Source organism: Bubalus bubalis, chromosome 21, assembly GCF_019923935.1.
Source record: "Bubalus bubalis isolate 160015118507 breed Murrah chromosome 21, NDDB_SH_1, whole genome shotgun sequence".
Classification (NCBI taxonomy): domain Eukaryota; kingdom Metazoa; phylum Chordata; class Mammalia; order Artiodactyla; family Bovidae; genus Bubalus; species Bubalus bubalis.
The window spans coordinates 56,292,669-56,310,892 of record NC_059177.1 but is presented as its reverse complement, the minus strand read 5'-3'; the positions used below and the strand labels follow the sequence as shown (position 1 = coordinate 56,310,892).

At 46.9% G+C, this 18,224-nt stretch overlaps 1 protein-coding gene across 7 annotated transcripts in view; it reads right to left on the bottom strand.

Moving 5' to 3' along the window:
• Window positions 1-9,150: 9,150 nt before the first annotated feature.
• TMEM40 (transmembrane protein 40) overlaps window positions 9,151-18,224 on the bottom strand; it is a 55,301-nt gene continuing 46,227 nt past the window's right edge. For 4 of the 7 annotated variants that reach the window (XM_044934217.2, XM_044934219.2, XM_044934221.2 and 1 more), the window contains one exon: window positions 9,151-11,405. In XM_044934217.2, the coding sequence (XP_044790152.1) occupies window positions 11,323-11,405 (83 nt within the window). In that variant the 3' untranslated portion in view covers window positions 9,151-11,322. The remainder of the gene's footprint in view (window positions 11,406-18,224) is intronic. The other 3 variants (XM_044934218.2, XM_044934222.2, XM_025272859.3) reach the window with 2 other exon arrangements.

Here is an 18,224-nt window from a genome sequence, read left to right as displayed (position 1 = left end):
ACAGCAACGAACACCCAGCACAGCCAAAAGTAAACAAATAAAATTATATATATATATATATATATTTTTTTTTTTTTAAAGAAGAACCAAGAAACGCTCACAAGCGTCGCCTGGAAGGTTGAATTCATTCTTCTCTGTCCGATGGTATAACAGCAGTCTGGTCTCTTTTTGATGTCATAGTTTATTCATCTGCCTGGAGGTTGACTTCTCTTCCTGCTTGCTGGTCTCTTGGCACAAGGAACCTGAAGCAATCAGGTAGTGACTAGAGCTGAAAGTTTAGTGGGATTCTTGTGTATCCTGGTGGAACCATCCCCCTGCTGGGAGCCCAGACCTTGAGACCCACAGAGCCTAGGGTGGTGGGGATGGAAAGTCCAGATTCTCCCTGTGGCTCACTCGGAGTACGGGGACAGGAGTCACTCCTAACTTTACCTACTGACACCCCAGCTCTGCTATTTCTGCGTATTGTAGGCAGCACCCATTCATGGTTTCAGTTTAAGATGAATCCTGAAAGAGGAAAACGATTTTTTCCCCAAGTGGGTCCCTGAGTTGCATCTCTCTCTTTTTTTTTTTTTCCTGCTAAAGTGTTTTAGTTTTGACCTATCAAACATTTTTAATATAACAATTCTTGAATATACCAAGTTCCATCCCAACAGCATCTACAGAGTGGGGTGGGGTGGGGCTATGAAGGGGAAGGACAGGTTTTTAGGTTCCCGACTGCTTCCTTCACCTCTGTTGCCTGTGAGAACATGGTCTTTGCAGATGATGAGGCAGTTCAGCCAGAGGCCAGGGGCTGCACAGCCCACTGTAAGGCAGCCCCTCCAACATGACATCATTGCCACTTCTCGGGAAAGCCAGATCTGCTTAGGAGACAAGAGGGAAGTGGTTGTTACTGAGAAGAAGCTCATCATTCTTCAGTGTTCTGCTGACCATGCCTTTGGGGGCATAGGATAGAGTTTCCTAGAGACTGCTGGATTGAAAAGAGCTAAAAATCCACCTGGGAGAAGAACAGAAACTGAGTATGAGCCTACCTCCTGCCAGGATGTCTTGCTGATGACTCTGGAAAGCTAGCATCGTGGTCCACTGGACATTTGGAAGGGGAAGGGATGACAGAGCCTTTGGCCCAGCAGGGCTGCAGCCTTGCCAGGTATTGACCAAGAAAGCCTCCAGGCAGGCCGGGGAGGTCTGTGGGAAGCAGCTTTTGGCAAATGGTCCTCAAGGGAGCCTGGTGGTACATTAGCTTTCAGGCAGAATTTATTGCGTGTGTGGAAGAGAGAAAAGATACAAGTCAGAAAGTATTCAAGAACTAAAGTGTCTCCTTCTTGGGGCTTCCCAGGTAGCACTAGTGGTAAAGAACCCACCTCCCAAAGCAGGAGACACCAGGGACATGGGTTCGGTCCTTGGGTCGGGAAGATCCCCTGGAGGGGGGCATGGCAACCTACTCCAGTACTCTTGCCTGGAGAATCCCATGGACAGAGGAGCCTGGCAGGCTACAGTCCACGGGGTCCCAAAGAGTCGGACACGACTGTAGCGCTTAGCACGCACGCACCTCCTTCTTACAGGTCTGTGGGGGTGGAAATGAGATAATACTTCTGGATTTGGGAGAGAGACCCAAAACCTGTTATCTTTTGGGGGGCTGGTTTAATGGTTCGGATCTACATTTTAGCCCCGAACTCCTTATAAGTCCAAAAGTGAAAGTGAAAGTCGCTCAGTCAGGTCCGACTCTTTGCTACCCCATGGACTATACAGTCCACAGAATTCTCCAGCCCAGGGTACTGGAGTGGGTAGCCTTTCCCTTCTCCAGGGGATCTTGCCAACCCAGGTCTCCCTCATTGCAGGCAGATTCTTTACCAGCTGAGCCACAAGGGAAGCCCATAGCCTCCCCCAGCCCAGCAGTTCCTGGGCAACGTGGTGTGTGGTAATCCAGCGGGTCCCGTGGTCATATGTCTACGGCTGCACCTTCTTTGCTGTAAAATGAATCCCTTGGTCCAATGTGATGTTTTCTGAGACCTAATGTCAGTGGGTCAAACACTCTGCGAATCTTTAGACTGGCTGAGAACCTGTAACCAGGAAAGCTAACCCCATAGTCCAAATATGTGTCAGTCCCAGTCAACACAAATGCTCCTGAGTAGAAGATGTCCACTGTGATCAACTTGCCACCGAGTGACTGGCAGTGAGTTCCTTGAAGAACGGTGCCATGTTGGCAGCTCCACGTTCATCTTTGTTGCTGGAAAATTGGACTTTCAGCAGTGGCAGTAACCAGATCATCCCTCTTTTTAATATTTATCTATATATTTGGTTTTGTTGGGTCTTAGTTGCGTCATGTGGGATCTCTTGTTGTGGTGCATAGACTAGTGGCGTGTGGGCTTCCTTGCTCTGTAGCACGTGGGATTTTATTTCCCCGACCAGGGACTGAACCCAAATCGTCTGCGTTGTGAGGTGGATTATTAACCAGTGGACCCCCGGGGAAGTCCCCAAATCATTCTCAGTGAATGCAAAGCCTCTCTCCTGCCACTTAAGCTTCATACTGTGCCAAAGCTGAGGCGATCAGTGCCAGAAGCTGACTGCTGACGTAGCTGAGTTGCCCTTTCTGCTTGGTCACCTAGTACCTCTTCAATGATGAATGCTTTCCGTGGACACTGATTCGTGGCACAAAGACCTTCCCTCCCTGTGTCCACTCCTGTGGGTCCACACACGTCCAGCTTTCCAGACCTCCTTGTTCCCAATCTTTAGTATTTATCCTTCCTGTTTTTCCCACTGCCCGTAAGTCTGTATTTCTTACCTCAGGCAGCTTCTCTTACCCACAGAGTGGATGCAATGCCCACGTGATCTGCTCAAAGCCCTGCCCAGTGGGAAGATTCCGCCTCATTTATCATCTGTGAGGGTCACTGCGGAATGAGGTTGCTTTGTGGCTAGCCTCTATCTTCAGCTTCTACCCACACACCAAACAGATCCATCTGTGGATCAAGCTTGGCCCTTTCTCTCCTCATCAGGTGGCCACAGGGGGCCTCATGCAGCCACAGGTGTGAGATGAAGGGGACACGTGGGTGCAGCACTGGTGAGTGACATGGTGGGCTTGGCTATCTGCCTGGGCAGCTTACTTGTGCCTTCTGCCCTACTTGTGCCCCATCCCAGACACGCCATCTGACTTCAGATTGTCATGCCCTCTGACCTCATGCCATGGGAGGTCTGACAGATGCCAGCGTGAGATGCTGTGTGGGCCTCCCAGGTGGCACAGTGATAAAGAATCTGCCTGCCAACGCAGGAGATGTCAGAGACATGGGTTTGATCCCTGGGTCAGGAAGATCCCCTGGAGGTGGGAAATGGCAACCCACTCCAGTATTCTTGTCTGGGATATCCCATAGACAGAGGAGCCTGGCAGGCTACAGTCCATGGGGTCGCAAAGAGTCAGACACGACTGAGCATGCATGCAGGAGGGGCTGGGTGGGCTTCACTTCATGCTCTCTGCCAGGAGGACTTTCTCAGAGGGTGCTAATTCTCGGCTACAGAGTGAACGGCCTTGCTCTAGAACTCTGGGGAGCTGGGTGATGATTCTGTGGGGGCTTGCAATAAACCTGTGGCATCTTTTCCTTCTTATAGCACAGGTTCTCCAAGGTCATATGGCCAAGAGGCAGAACTGCTATGCAGGACAGCCTGAGGCTTCCACGGGGCTCTTCTCTGCCCAGGACCTGCTCAAAGTTGGAAGCCTTCCACATCACTCAGAAAATAGGTTGGATAAGAATTCCTAAGTATCAGAAATGCAGGCTCCAGCCTGCAGAGGTCCACTGGGTGCTGAGCTTCCTTCTGAATGGTGGGAGGTACAAGATGCAATCAGATGTCCTTTACCTTGGAAGGGTGATCCCGGCGTGCCCCAGACCACCTGAACACCCCCAAACCATTGATGTGGTGAGCCCCTGAAACCTACTAGGGTCAACTGACCATCTTCCAGAGTCCTTGTTTTCTTGTAGGGTTTATTTCCTACCCTCTGGGACCACATCTTGCTCATCGAGTCCTAGTCACACTATGTCACCAACAGAGTGGAACAGTGTGCTGTTTTGCAGAGTGTCCGGATGGTCCAGTCCCTTCAGACTGTGTTATGACAGAGGGCGGGAGAGTTAACAGAGCCTGGGCTGGATGGTCAACGTGTATTGCTGTCTGCCCCACATGAAAGGGAACTGTTTCTGGTCCTTCTTCCTGCTAGGGATGGGAAAGAATGCATGAGCTAGGGCACGGACTGGGTACCATGAACCTGACGCTGTGCCCCGCTGTGCAGGAGAGCTACCACATCCAAGGTGCAACTGCAGTTGGGGCTGTTATGCGGCTGGGCTTGCAGGATTCAGTGCCAGGCTCCAGGAACCCCTGGATTTTGCATGGGTTCGATTCCTGAATTAAAAGGGGGGTGGATGGGGACTTCCCTCATGGTCCAGCAGCGAGGACTCCACGCTCCCAATGCAAGGTGCCTAGGATCAATCCCTGGCCAAGGAACTAGGTCCCACGTGCCACAGGGAAAGGTTCACACGCCTCAACTAAAAGAAGCCGCAGCAAAGATCAAAGAGCCCATGTGCTGCAACTAAGACCTGGCACAGCCAAATAAATGCGAATATTTTTAGAAGGGGGGGACAGGTGGGGACCTCTACCCCCTGAATCCTTTAGCTCTTACATAGAGATCTCTGAGGAAAGTATTCTTAGACCCATTTGGCAGATGAGGAAACTGAAGCTTAAAGTAAAAAAAAGAAAAGATAGTTTACTTATTATAAAACCTTCTGCTTTGTCAAACCAAAGTATTTGCACTTCACCACTAAGCTACCCAATCAACTGTTGTAATTAGAGCTCATTCAGGAAAGGGAAAAACAAGATGTCACCGAATTTCTACATGTCCACGCACGTCTATCATGCTTTGTGTTAGAAGTTTTCCCAACAAGTCTAACTTTGGAATCAGAGTGGGGCCAATTCTAGCTAATTTCTTAAGAATAGAAACTCAAACTCAGTTGAGAAAGTTTTGGTAGCTTTTATTCCTGGCAGCCTTCGGATCAGGTTTATTTCCTAAGCTAGATGCCAGGATGTTTCCTCATTTGATTTTTCCAGGAGCGTGATGGAAAAAAAAAAAAAAAGAGAGAGAGAGTTGCCACCCCAAATTAAAATATCCCCTTCCATGTGGAACAACGCAGCATGAGCCTGCCTAGAGCCAACACGGACTCTTTTGTGCAAATGGTGAAGCAGCCCTAAGAGGGTTCAACTACCCTCTGTGTCTTCATACCCAAGTCATCTCCCGGGCTCATGGGTCTCAGTTTCCTTATCTGTACAATGGGAATAGGAATAATCTCTAGCCCGCATGATTGGTGCCTCCTGTTCATCTCTGAGTCTCTAAAATACCTGGCACAAAATATCATTCTGTGACTATGTGCTGAATGAATGAAGTTTACAGATTAAATGAAATGGCACATTGTCAGAGCACAAGACAAACACTAGATTCTATGGTGGCAGTTTGACAAGGTATATTAAAAGCATGAAAAACACTCAGGCTTTTTTTTTTTGGCCTTACAGCATGGCTTGTGGAATCTTAGTTCCTCAACCAGGGATTGAACCTGCCATCTTGGCAATTAAAGCATAGAGTCCTCACAGACTTAGAGAACGAACTTATGGTTGCTGGGGGCAAGGATCGGAGTAAGGAATAGTTAGTTAGGGAGTTTGGGATGGACATGTACACACTGCTATATGTAAAATGGATAACCAGCAAGGACCTACTGTACAGCACAGGGAACTCTGCTTATTGTTGTGGCAGCCTGGATGGGAGAGGAGTTTGGGGCCTGGAAAGTCCCATGGACGGAGGAGCCTGGTGGGCTGCCGTCCATGGGGTCGCTAGAGTCGGACCCGACTGAGCGACTTCACTTTCACTTTTCACTCTCATGCATTGGAGAAGGAAATGGCAACCCACTCCAGTGTTTTTGCCTGGAGAATCCCAGGGATGGGGGAGCCTGGTGGGCTGCCGTCTATGAGGTTGCAGAGTCGGACACGACTGAAGCAACTTAGCAGCAGCAGCAGCAGCAGCAGACACGTTGTGTCTGTATGGCTGAGTTGCTTTGCTGTTCACCTGAAATTATCACAACATTGTTAATCGGCTATACTGCAATACAAAATACAAAGTCAAAAAAAAAAAAAAGGCACAGAGCCCTAACCACTGGACCTCCAGGGAATCCCCCACACAGGTCTTCAGACCCAACGATTCCACTTCTGGAACTGGAAACTTAAGTCTAATAATTTTAATAACATGAATTCATAATGATGACAATCTTAATTAATCAGATAATTAATAACTAAGGATACTTCAGAGATTAAGCCACAAGAATGCTCCTGGAGAAACAACCTAAATTGCCATCATTTTTTGGTGAGGCATCTAGACTTGTGACACATAGAAAGATTTTGTAAGGCCACACACTAAGGCAGTGGTCCTCAAAGTGTGGTCTGGGGACAGCCGCAGCAGCATCACCTGCAAACTTGGTAAAAACGTAAATTCTTGAGCTCCACCCCTCACCTACTAGGTCAGAAATTCCCCACGGGGCTCAGCAAACTGGGTTTTAGCAAGCCCTCCACGTGACGCCAAGGCACGTTCAGGTTTAAGAACCACCATTCTAAAGTGTTACTAGAGGTTGCTTTTTGTGAGTATATTTCAGTGTTATATTTTCTGACTTGCCTGGAGTACGTCAGCATGATATTGCCAAGTGATATGACAAAAATACTCCACTCCAAAAATGAAGAAAAAGAAAAATTAGATTCTGAGTGAAAGTGAAAGGGGAGAAAAAAGTTATGAAGAAGCATGGGGGAATGGATTAGGAGTTGGGGATTAGCAGATGCAAACTATTACGTATAGACTGGACAAATAACAAGGTCTTACCACATAGCACAGGAACTATATTCAATATCCTGTGATAAGCCATAATGGAAATGATATAAAAACTGTGTGTGTGTGTGTACATATATATAAATAACCGAATCACTCTGCTGTACAGCAGAAACACCACCTTGTAAACCAACTATATTTCAGTAAAATATATTTTAGAAAAAAAAAAGCATTCCCACCTCCTTAATTTTCTTCTTTCCCTCACTTTACTTCTACCCCATATCAGTGGGATATAGTGTAGTTATGAACTTAACCAGTGTCCAGGCCATTGGAAAAGACTCTGATGCTGGGAGGGATTGGGGCAGGAGGAGAGGGGGACGACAGAGGATGAGATGGCTGGATGGCATCACTGACTCGATGGATGTGAGTCTGAGTGAACTCCGGGAGTTGGTGATGGACAGGGAGGCCTGGCATGCTGCAATTCACAGGGTCGCAAACAGTCGGACACGATGAGCGACTGAACTGAACTAAACTGAGTGTCCAGGCCATTTTGTAGCCTCTTTTTTTTTTTAATTTAATATTACACAGCAGCATTCCCCATGATGCCACAGGCTTCAGAATTATCATTTAAAAAACAGAGGCATTAATGTCACTTAATTACGATGGTTCCCTTGGCAATCTAACTCTTCCTCTGTGTTTTCAATGTTTTGCTGTCATAAATAATGCTGCCATGAATATCTGCACATACACTTTTCCCCAAATTTAAATGATGTTATTCAGAGAGGTTCTCTGAAGTGGGGTTGCAGGATCCAAGGGTAGAAACATTTTTATGGCTCCAGCTAGGTGTTGCCAGGCTGCACTTCCAAAGAGCGGCTACTGGTTTCCACTGCCACTAAGTACTGCAAAGACTGCCAGTTTCCAAACAACCTCCCCAGTGTGAGGGATTATGATTTAAAATAGCTTTGCTAATCTGACAGAGAAAATAAGTTATATTCCTGCTGTTTTAATTTTCATTTCTTTATTAGAGACAACAGCCTCTCCCCTTTCAAAACAAATAGTAAATGCTCTTTTGTAAATGGAGATGGGAGGAAAGCTCTGGACTTCTCACCATTTAACATCTTTGGGCTTGAGTTTCTTCATCCTCAAAATGGAGTGATACCAGAGTGACTGGGAAATCAAGTGAAACCAAGTATGGGAAAGCGCTTTTCAATAATGTATTCTGCTGTACGGGAAAAGACCTTAATGCTGGGAAAGATTGAGGGCAGGAGGAGAAGGGGGCGACAAAGGATGAGCTGGTTAGATGGCATCACCAAGTCAATAGACACGAGTTTGAGTAAGCTTCGGGAGACACTGAAGGACAGGGAAGCCTGGTGCGCTGCAGTCTATGGGGCTGCAAAGAGTTGGACACGATTGATCGACTGAACAACAACTCAGCTTCAAACGTACCTGTTACTAATTTATTTTAAAACGTTCTGTTTTGTCAACAATCCAAGAAAACCTCCAACAACGGCCTAAATCTTTAAAGTCTTCTTTTTCGTGCATCGAAGGCTGTGGACAAAGACCTCTCTTAATTTTTTCCGCTTTTTTTTTTTTTTTTTTTTTTTTTTTTGAGGGAAACAGTATAACGTTCTCGGAGTTTTCCGAAGGACCCCCTTGACTGTAGCAGAAAAAAGCGCAGCGACGCGAAGGCACAGCCTCCCCAGCTCAGCAAACCCTACTTTGCCTTTGGAAGAAGAGCCCTTCTCATCTTAGAACCAACAGAGACGCTCCAGGTGCCAGAAGCTCACTTCGGGCCCACCTGGCAGGTGTAGGAACCAGAATGTACTGCTTTTACCCAACTCTCAGGAGAAGACCGGCTCGCTGTGTTTCTCCGTTGCCAGGAAACCTCGCTTTCCCTAGGCTCACCGATTTATGGCGCCCTCTTGCGTTCATGACCTGTAATAGCACTTTCAGTTGAGAAAAGAACAAAGACTACTTTTTTGTTTTTAATACTTGGTTTCAGTAATTTTTTATTGTGCAATATAATATGCAGAAAAGTATCCAAGATATACTCACAGCTTGAGGAAGTGTAACCTCCACCTCGGTAAATAAACAGCATTAACAGCACCTGGGACACATTAAAATAAACCTTCCCCCATCACACGCCTCTCTCTACAGATAAAAACCCCTTCCAATGCTTAGGTAATCCCTTTTTCACTTTCCCTCATGGTTTTACTACTGGGCTTCCCTGGTGGCTCAGACGGTAAGGAATCTGCCCTCAATTTGGGAGACCTGGGTTTGATCCCTGTGTTGCAAAGATCCCCTGGAGAAGGGAACAGCTACCCACTCCAGTATTCTGGCCTGGAGAATTCCATGGACAGAGGAACCTGGCAAGCTACAGTCCATGGGATCACAGAGCTGGACAGGACTCAGCGACTTTCACTTTCATGGTTCTGTTACCTGTACATGTACCCGAAACAACAGAGCTCTGGTTTATCTGTCTGGGGACTTTACCTAAATAAAATCACATGGTTTTACTCAATATTATGTTTGTAAGCTTTCATTTGTGTGTTGCACACAGCAGAAGTGCATTCATTCTCCTTGCTGGGTAACATTCTACTGTGTGACTGCGCTCCGGTTTATCTGTTCTCCTGTTGATGGACAATGGGCTGTTTCTAGCCTGGGACTATTTTGAACCGTGCTGCTGTGAATAGGTTATACATCTCAGAGTGAAACTGCCAGGCAACCAATGTGCATCTCTGACTTTATTAAGGATTTGCTCAGTCGTGTCCGACTCTTTGCGACCCTGTGGACTGTAGCCCACCAGGCTCCTCCGTCCATGGGATTCTCCAGGCAAGAGTACTGGAGTGGGTTGCCATTTCCTTCTCCAGGGTGACTTTATTACATAATGCTAAACAATTTCCTGAAGTGCTTGAACAAATAAGTGTACGTTCCCACCTGGCATCAGACGTCTGTTCCCGGCGTTCCACAGGGCTACAGTTGATATTGTCAGACGAGCTTTTCCAGTCTGATGAATGTGTAGTGGTATCTCATTGTCATTTTAATTTGTACTTCCTGATAATTAATGAGCTCAAGCACATCTGCGTGTGTTTATTGGCCAATTGGATTTCTTCTTATTTGGCGTCTCATCAAATTTTTTAATCCATTTTCTTGTGGGTTGCCTGTGTTTGTAGCAGAAACCTGTAGTTCCTGCAATTGGCCAGCTATTATCTCAGATAAACAGATTTTTAATAAACTGTTTATGTTGATATAATTTCAGACTTAAAGAAAAGTTGCTAATATAGAACCAAACACTCCTAGATCCCTTTCACCAGATTTCCAAATGTTAACATATTACCACATTTATTTTATCCTTCTCTCATTAAAAAACCCCAAGGACAGAGGAGCCTGGCAGGCTACAGTCCAAAGTGTTGCAGAGAGTCGGACACGGCTGAGTGACTAAGCACTAGTCTCTAGTAAATAACTTTTCTGCTTTTTGAAAGCAGACTGCAGACATGATGCCCTGTTACCCTAAATCCTTCAGTCCTTCAGTCCATGTTTGGTAAAAACCTATGAAACTGCAGTACAATGATCAAAACCAGGGAACAAATACCAATACGTTAATAGCGTCTTACTAGTGACACATTAATAATGTTTTATCTACAGACCTTACTCAGATTTTGCCAATGGTCCCAATCATGTCCTCTGTAACTGAAGAAAATTCAAAATTGTGTTTACATTCATTTATGATGTCTCTTTAGCCTCCATTAATCTGTAACAATTCCTCTGTCTTTGTATTGTATGGCACTGATGCTTTTGAAGGGTCTGGATCAGTTGTTTTGTAAAATGTCCCTTGATCTGGGCTTATTAGATATTTCTTCATGATCAAATTCAGCCTGTGCATTTAGGCAGGAATATCACAGAAGTGACACTGGGTTCCAAAGCATCTTTTGTTTTTATTTTATGTTATTTCTTCTTAAGACTGGAATAGCACAAGCTTTCTTTAATGGCCAAAGAATGGAGAAGTAGGAACTTAGTTCACAAACTTCTTCCAAAGCATCATTTTAAATTCCAAAACCGGGGCTTCGTTGGTGGCTCAGTGGTTAAAAACAACAACAACAAAAATCTGCCTGTCAATGCAAGAGACACGGGTTCAATCTCTGGGGCTCTCCAGGGGCTCCAGCTTGCAGACTGCACATCATGGGACTTCACCACCCCCATAATCACATGAACCAATTCTTTTATAATAAATAAAGGTATTTGAGTATCTCCTACTGGTTCTGTTTCTCCGGAGAACTCTGGCTAATATATCCAGCATAGATCTCTGTCTCAACGATCTGCTGCAGTGTAACAAACCATTGCAAATTTGGCAGCTTAAAACACAACAATTTATTGTGTTCATGGTTTTTCAAGATGGTCTGAGCTGTACTGGGTGATTCTTCTGCTTCATATGGCGTCTGCTGTGGCTGGAAAGTCCGGGATGCTTTTTCACTTGCCTGTCTGGTGCCTCAGCTGGACTGGCTGCCAAACTTGGGACTGGACAGACCTCTTTCTGCCTGGCTTCCCAGCACAGCCAGCTTGGGCTTTCTCACTGCAAAGGGGGTTTAAGACAGTCAGATTTCTTACCCGGAGCCTGAATTCCAGGAAGAAAAGCAGAAGCCACCAGGCCTCTTAGAGATTTGGCCTGGGATAGTCACTTATCACTTGTGTTACATTCCGTTGGTCAAGATAAGTCACAATTGCAGCTGAGAGTCAGGGGTTGAGGACACAGGCACCGCCACCCACCCCGTGGTCGGGGGGTAGCGCACGGAAGGGAGAGGTGGCTGGGGTCCCTCTGGGGAGACTCGCCACCCGGTGACTGTGGGTTCTGTTGAGTGCTGAGCCTGGATTAGTTGGTGTACAGCCTCGACTGCTGTGTCAGAGAGACCCAGAAAAGGAAAAAAGATGCCAGGGAACAACTAGTGTCTCTGCCAGCCCTGAGCCAGCCGCGAGGATGTGCCAACTGGCTAAAGCCTCTCAGAACCCACCGCCAGAGCAAGCGGGGGATCAGGACCCACGCCCAGAATCCATTAAGTGCAAGTGTTTTAGTGGGGAGGCTTGAGGTGCACAGAGCATGAGATGGTTAGATGGTGTCATTGTATGAGTTTGCGCGAACTCTAGGAGATAGTAAAGGACAGGGAAGCCTGGCATGCTACAGCCCGTGGGATCAAAGAGAGTCGGACACGACCGAGCGACTGAACAACATACCATGAAAAAGTGGTACCTCCTTGAGGTTTTTATTTTTTTCCTTTCCTTGATGACTAATGATATAGATATGTGTGTGTGTATGTGTAACATAAAATTTACCACTTAACCATTTTAAGTGTATAATTCAGCAGCATTTGTAAATTCACAGTGTCCTATACATCACCACTATCCATTTCCAGAACTTTCTCATCACTCTAAACAAACTCTGTCCCCATTACGCAATTACCCCCTCTCTCACCTTCTCCCAGCCTCTGGTAACTTCTATTTATACTTTTTGTCTCTATGAATTTGCCTACTCTAGTGTCTCCTATAAGTAGATCTCATATCGCAGACAATATTTGTCCTTTTCTGACTGGTTTATTTCACTTGACATAGTGTCCCTCGTGTCCATCCCTGCTGTAGCAGATGTCAGAATTTCATTCCTTTCTGTGGCTGAACGATATTCCATTGAGTGTGCAGAGTACACTTTGTTTATTCCCACTAGCAGTACACAAGGGTTTCAGTTGCTCCATAGCCTCACCAATACTTGTTATTTTCCTTTTTTTTTTTTTTACGTAATAGCCATTCTAAGAGGTGCGAAGTGGTATCTCACTGTGGTTTTGATTTTTGTTTCCCTAATGACTAACAATACTGAGCGAAGCAAACTGTCCTCCCCAAAGTGAATGAGCCTCATCCAATGCACCAAAAACCTGCTTTCTTGTACTTGCTGGCCATTTAAAAAATATCTTCTTTGGAGAAATGTCATTTCGATTCTGTTGTCTTTTTCTCCGTCTCATGTTTGAATTGGGTAGTTTGTTTTGCTGTTGTTGAGTTGTAAGAGTGTGTTTGTTTTTAATAAATTCTGGATGTTAAATCCTTACTGGATGTATGACTTGCAAAAAATTTCTGTCCTTCTAAGTGTTTTCTTTTCAGCTTTTAAAAAACATTTATTTAGCTGTGTTAGGTCTTAGTTGTGATTTTTACCACATCACGTGACATCTCTCCTTGCGGAGAACCGACCATCTAGTTGCAGCGCGTGAACTTGGGTGCCCTGAGTCACATGGGATCTTTGTTCCCCAACCAGATATCAAACCCATGTCCTCTGCATTGAAAGGCAGGTACTTAACCACTGGACCACCAGGGAAGTTCCTGTCTTTTTATTCCTGAGAGTTTCCTCTGATGCACGAAAGAGTGCAAGTTTATTCTTCAGAGGAAAATTCAGTGACAGAAAAACTACCATGCAAATAGCAAAAATACTGGCTACAACCAAGTGGCCCAAAGTGGAGTTCCGGGGTCGCTCCAGACCAACTTTCTCCCTTAATTCATTCATTCAGTCAGTGACTCATTCATTGATTTTGAACAGACTCGGAGCCTAGCTGGGGAGACCAGTATGGACACAGAGGACTGCCCGGCTTTGTGTAAAGAACTCCAGCCCTGGGGAAAGGTGGTGAGGGTGGGGCAGAGAGGAGGGGCTGCGGGTGGGTGCACACTTCCATCCATCCTGTGGACTAGACCTTAATGTCACCAAGTTTGCCCTTCTCTGCTCCTGTGGCCCCGCGTCCAGTCTCATCCCTAGCCTGGGCCCTCTGAAAAGCTAGCACAGGATGAGATGAAATAAAAAACAACTTCCTTCCCTAACATCCATGGGAGAGAAAACAGAGAGTGGCAGTCTGGGATGATGCAAATCAAGCTCCAGGGGAAGATGATAAGGAAAGAGGGTCACGTGGAAGGGTTTCGTCTGCTGGCTAGTCTAAGGAAGGTTCGGTGGGTGTCAGGGAGTCCTCAAGCCAGTCAGCTGTCAGAGGAGTCCCGTGTCTCCCAGGAAAGGGCCTGTTTAGTATGCCTTGGAGTCAATGGCTGGGAGCATCCCAAGGGAAGCTTCAGTGCAATCCTAGAGCACAGCAGCCCTTGGTCAACTAGATTCCCTGTAGTTGGAGGTCACGCTCATTCTCATGGCTCCCAAGGGGCCACCAGAGTGATCTTTCTAAAAGGCAATTTCCATGCCTCTCCTCTGCTCAAACACCTTCCAAGTCTCCCCAGTGTCCTCAGGCTAAAGTCCCAGGTCCTTTGGGGGAAAGGAGGCCACCTGCCCTTGTGTGCTGTCTTGCCCACTAATCCTCACGCCTACTCAGCCAGGCTGGGCTGACTCCTGTTGCCCCCCAACAAGCCATCCTTTCACTCCTCCCCACCCTTGCCCACCCTGGGCCCTCTGTCTGCAAAGCCCTTCCCTACACCTTTCCCGCACAGCCCAGTCCCCACATGAAGCGCTTCCCCCAGGTTCCCAGGCTGTCAGCAGAATCCCTGCCTCCACCTCTGATCCTGCCTGGCTCCTCTGGAGTAGATGCAGGAGGACTCCCTGGGGCTGTGTCAGGAGAAGGAGACATCAAGCCCAACACAGCTGGACTTCTCACCTTTCCTCCTAAGGCAAACTGGCTTGGATGACCTCAAAATGCTCTCATACCCATGTCCTCCTTCCACTGTGGTCACAGCAGAAACCCAGCGCAAGGTGTCCAAGGAACCAGAGATAGAAGCTCCTTCCTGCCCCACCCCACCCCCAAACCCGTCTTGCCCACCCTACATTACAACCCTGCCTTCCTAGACTCAGGATTCAGGGCTCTATTTTTAGACCACTTGTTGGACTGGGGCTCCTGGAATCTGCCTGAGGCCTGAGATGTAACCAGACCCCGCTGGCACTGGTCTTGAGCCCTAGCTGGGCAGAGAAGCGGTGAGGGGTCCCAGGGCCGTGCCCCCAGGAGGCAGTGCACCAGGGCGGAGAGACACTCTGCTGAGATCTGGAGGTGGGGGGCTTTCTCTCCCAGGGCACAAGGGGCTCCTACAACTTGACCCACCTGAGACCCTCCTTAGACCACTGGGCCCAGAAAGGCCAAGGTTACCAGCAGGAGGTCAAACCCACGTCCTCACAAAGCAGTCAGGCTGCCAAACTTTGGAAAGATCAAAAGAAATGGTTGCGGCCTTCTCCTTGCTCTGGCTCTCTCCATTCTGTGTGCACTTTGTCCTGCTCCCGTCTCCCAGCTCATGCTGTGGAGAGCTCCCCGCTGTCCACTGCCTGCAGATGGGACCCACTGTTGTTTGTCTGTTTGTCTGACTGCGCAGGCTCTTCATTGGTGCATGTGGGCTCTCTAGTTGCTGCACGTGGGATCTTAGTTCCCTGACCAGAGATCGGACCCGGGCCCCCTGCACTGGAAGGAGTCTTAACCACTGGACCACCAGGGAAGTCCCAGGATCCAGATTTGTTTGACCATAAATAACTGGAAAAAAATTTTTTTAATTGTGGTAAACTACACACAACATAAAATGCACCATCTTGACTATGCTTAAGTGTACCATTCAGTGGCAAAAAGTACATTCATATTGTTCTGCGACCCTCACCTCCACCCAGCTCCAGAACTTTCTTATCTTCCCAAACTAAAACTCTATCCTATTAAACCCTAACCCCTTAAACTCTCTCCCCCGACCCCTACCCTTGACTACTCTAGAGACTTCGTATAAGTGGAATCATTCCGATTTGTCCTTTTGTGTCTGGCTTATCTCACTGAGCACAATATCCTTGAGGGTCATCCATGCTTTCGCATGCGTCAGAAATTTATTCTTCTTTTCTTTATTATTTTATTTATTTATTTGGCTGGGCTCTTAGCTGCGGAGCTCACAGGCTCAGTAGCTGTGGCGTGCAGGCTTAGCTGCACGTGGGATCTTTGTTCTCTGACCAGGGATCAAACCTGCGACCCCTGCATTGCCAGGTGGACTCTTTACCACTGGACTCGCTAGGGAAGTCCCAGAAATTTATTCCTTTTTAAGGCTGAATAATACACCACTGTTGTGCACAGACCGTATTTCGTTTAACCATTCATCCGCCAATGGGACACTTGGGTTGCTTCTACCTTTTGGTTTCTGTGACTCATGCTGGTATGAACATGGGTGTGCAAAAATTTCTTTCGATCCCTACTTTTGATTCTTTCATGCATATATATCCAGAAGTAGACTTGCTTGATCATAAGTTGATTCTATTTTTAATTTTTTGAGGAACCACTATACTATTTTCCACAGCAGAATTTGAAATTTAAAAAAATTAGTTGCCAGCATTAAACAAAACCTGGGTTTCCTGCTTCTGTTAAGACATGAGAGGTCTAACGTCACTCCCAGAATCAGTCTCTTTGGGCAACCCCCCACTGTGGGCATATCTAGATCCTGGCTCCACAGGACTCTCCCTCGAGCTTCGTGGTCCCAGCCTCTTCCCCGTGTTCCCCCAGCCCTGCCTGGGTGGTTAGGAGTGCCTCCTCGGTTAGGCTCTGTGAGACCTCCATGGTTCCTCTGTGCCTTTCCAGTCTCCTGCATCTGTTTAACAATCCCCTAGAACAGAGCTCTCTGTTAAACACCGGCTATGGTTCTGTTTTCCTGGCCGGCTCTGGCTGGTCCCACTCAGCTGGTGTTCCTGGCAAAACTGGGCAGTCGCTGCCCGCTTCGGTCAGCTCCCTTGGCCCCTCTCTCCCACGTTCCCCATTTTCCTTTCATTTTTATTAAGTATGGCTGTGCGGAGTCTTAGTGTGTCACGTAGGATCTTTTAGTTGCGGCTTGGGGGGCCCCTGCCCTGGGAGCGTGGAGTCTAAGCCACTTGACTATCAGGGACGTCCCTACGCGCCCCGTTTTTCTCCACCAGGCTGACTCTGCCTGCCTCTGAGGGCTCTGATGTGCCCTCCTGCCTGAATCAAGTGCCTCTACTCTGTGTCAGAAACCTGGTGATCTCCAGTAACCCTCGCCACACACTGTGACATGGCTGCTACTGTGATCCCCATTGCACAGATGAGGAAACTGAGGTCGGGACAAGGAAGGCTAAACCACCCTGCCCGCCGGTCAGCAGATTCACGTTTCTGTTGTGAAACCTTGTGTTCTGTTTGTCTATTTGATAAATATCCTGTCGGCGCACTCCAGGCTCCCTTTTGAGGACAGTGAGTTATACACAAGGGATTGAAATCTAAACCTCAGAAGGCAACTTTCTGTGTCTTAGTTTTCCCATCTGTACAATGGGGATGGTGGACAGGTGCTACCTTTCAGAATTATGACGAGGATGAAATGACATCAGGATGGTAAGGATGAAATGAAATGTAACAAGTACTGAGCAAATGTCAGCTGCTGATACTATCATCTAAATATAGAGAGATTATTCTGTAAAGTATGAAATGCCCAGTGGCTGGAAATGATGCTTATGGAGAGTATGTAGTAACGGAAAAATGCTTATTATGTATGAGAGAAAAAAAGGCCTGAAATCAAAACAAATGAACTCATGCACTAAAAAGACTCACAGGAAACACACCAAAATACCATCTGTGGTTCATTTTAGTTCTGGGATTTGGGGAGATTTTTTTTTTCTAACAATTTTTTTTTTTTAAGTAATACATCACTAAAAAGAAGCAAGGGTGCTAAGACACTTCAGTCGTGTCTGACTCTGTGACACCATGCACTGTAACCCTCCAGGTTCCCCTGTCCATGAGACTCTCTAGGCAAGAATACAGGTCTCCTGCATTGGCAGGTAGGTTCTTTACCACTAATGCCACTTGAGAAGCCCATCACCACAAAAAAGAAGATACTCCTCTTCAAATTGATCTGCAGGTGCAAAGCGATCCCAGCAGAGTTCCCACTGGCTTCTCGGCAGAAACTGACAAGTTGATCCTAAAGCTTGTGTGGAAATGCAAGAGGCCCAGAACAGCCAGAACAAATTTGGAAAGAAGGAACATGGCTGGAGGGCTGGGCCCCAGGTGACACTGTCAGGGCTGAGCTGAGAGCTGAGTGTTGAGAGAACACAGCCGTGACTATCAGGAACATTCCCTACTCGTGGGTCACTTTATCCTCCTGAAATAAGGTCTTAAGCTTCAGTGACAGAGGCCTCTTAGAACACAGCAGGAAAATTCTTGCAGTACAAGGTGCTCTGGGAGGCAGCAAGGCTTTTCATCCCTTGAGGTGTAGGAGTTGAGTTGGAAAATCCCAAGAACGAGAAAACGTACAAGTCCTGAGGAATTCTCTAGTCTCACAGTTTCCAAAAGATTAAGTTTTCACCAGACCACAGTGATTGGAGGGCAAAGGATACCCAGTAAGATGTTCATAAAGCTTCATTTTTTTTCATTTTAAGGCCCATTTTGTTTCTGATGATAATGTCCCTGCTGTTTTGATT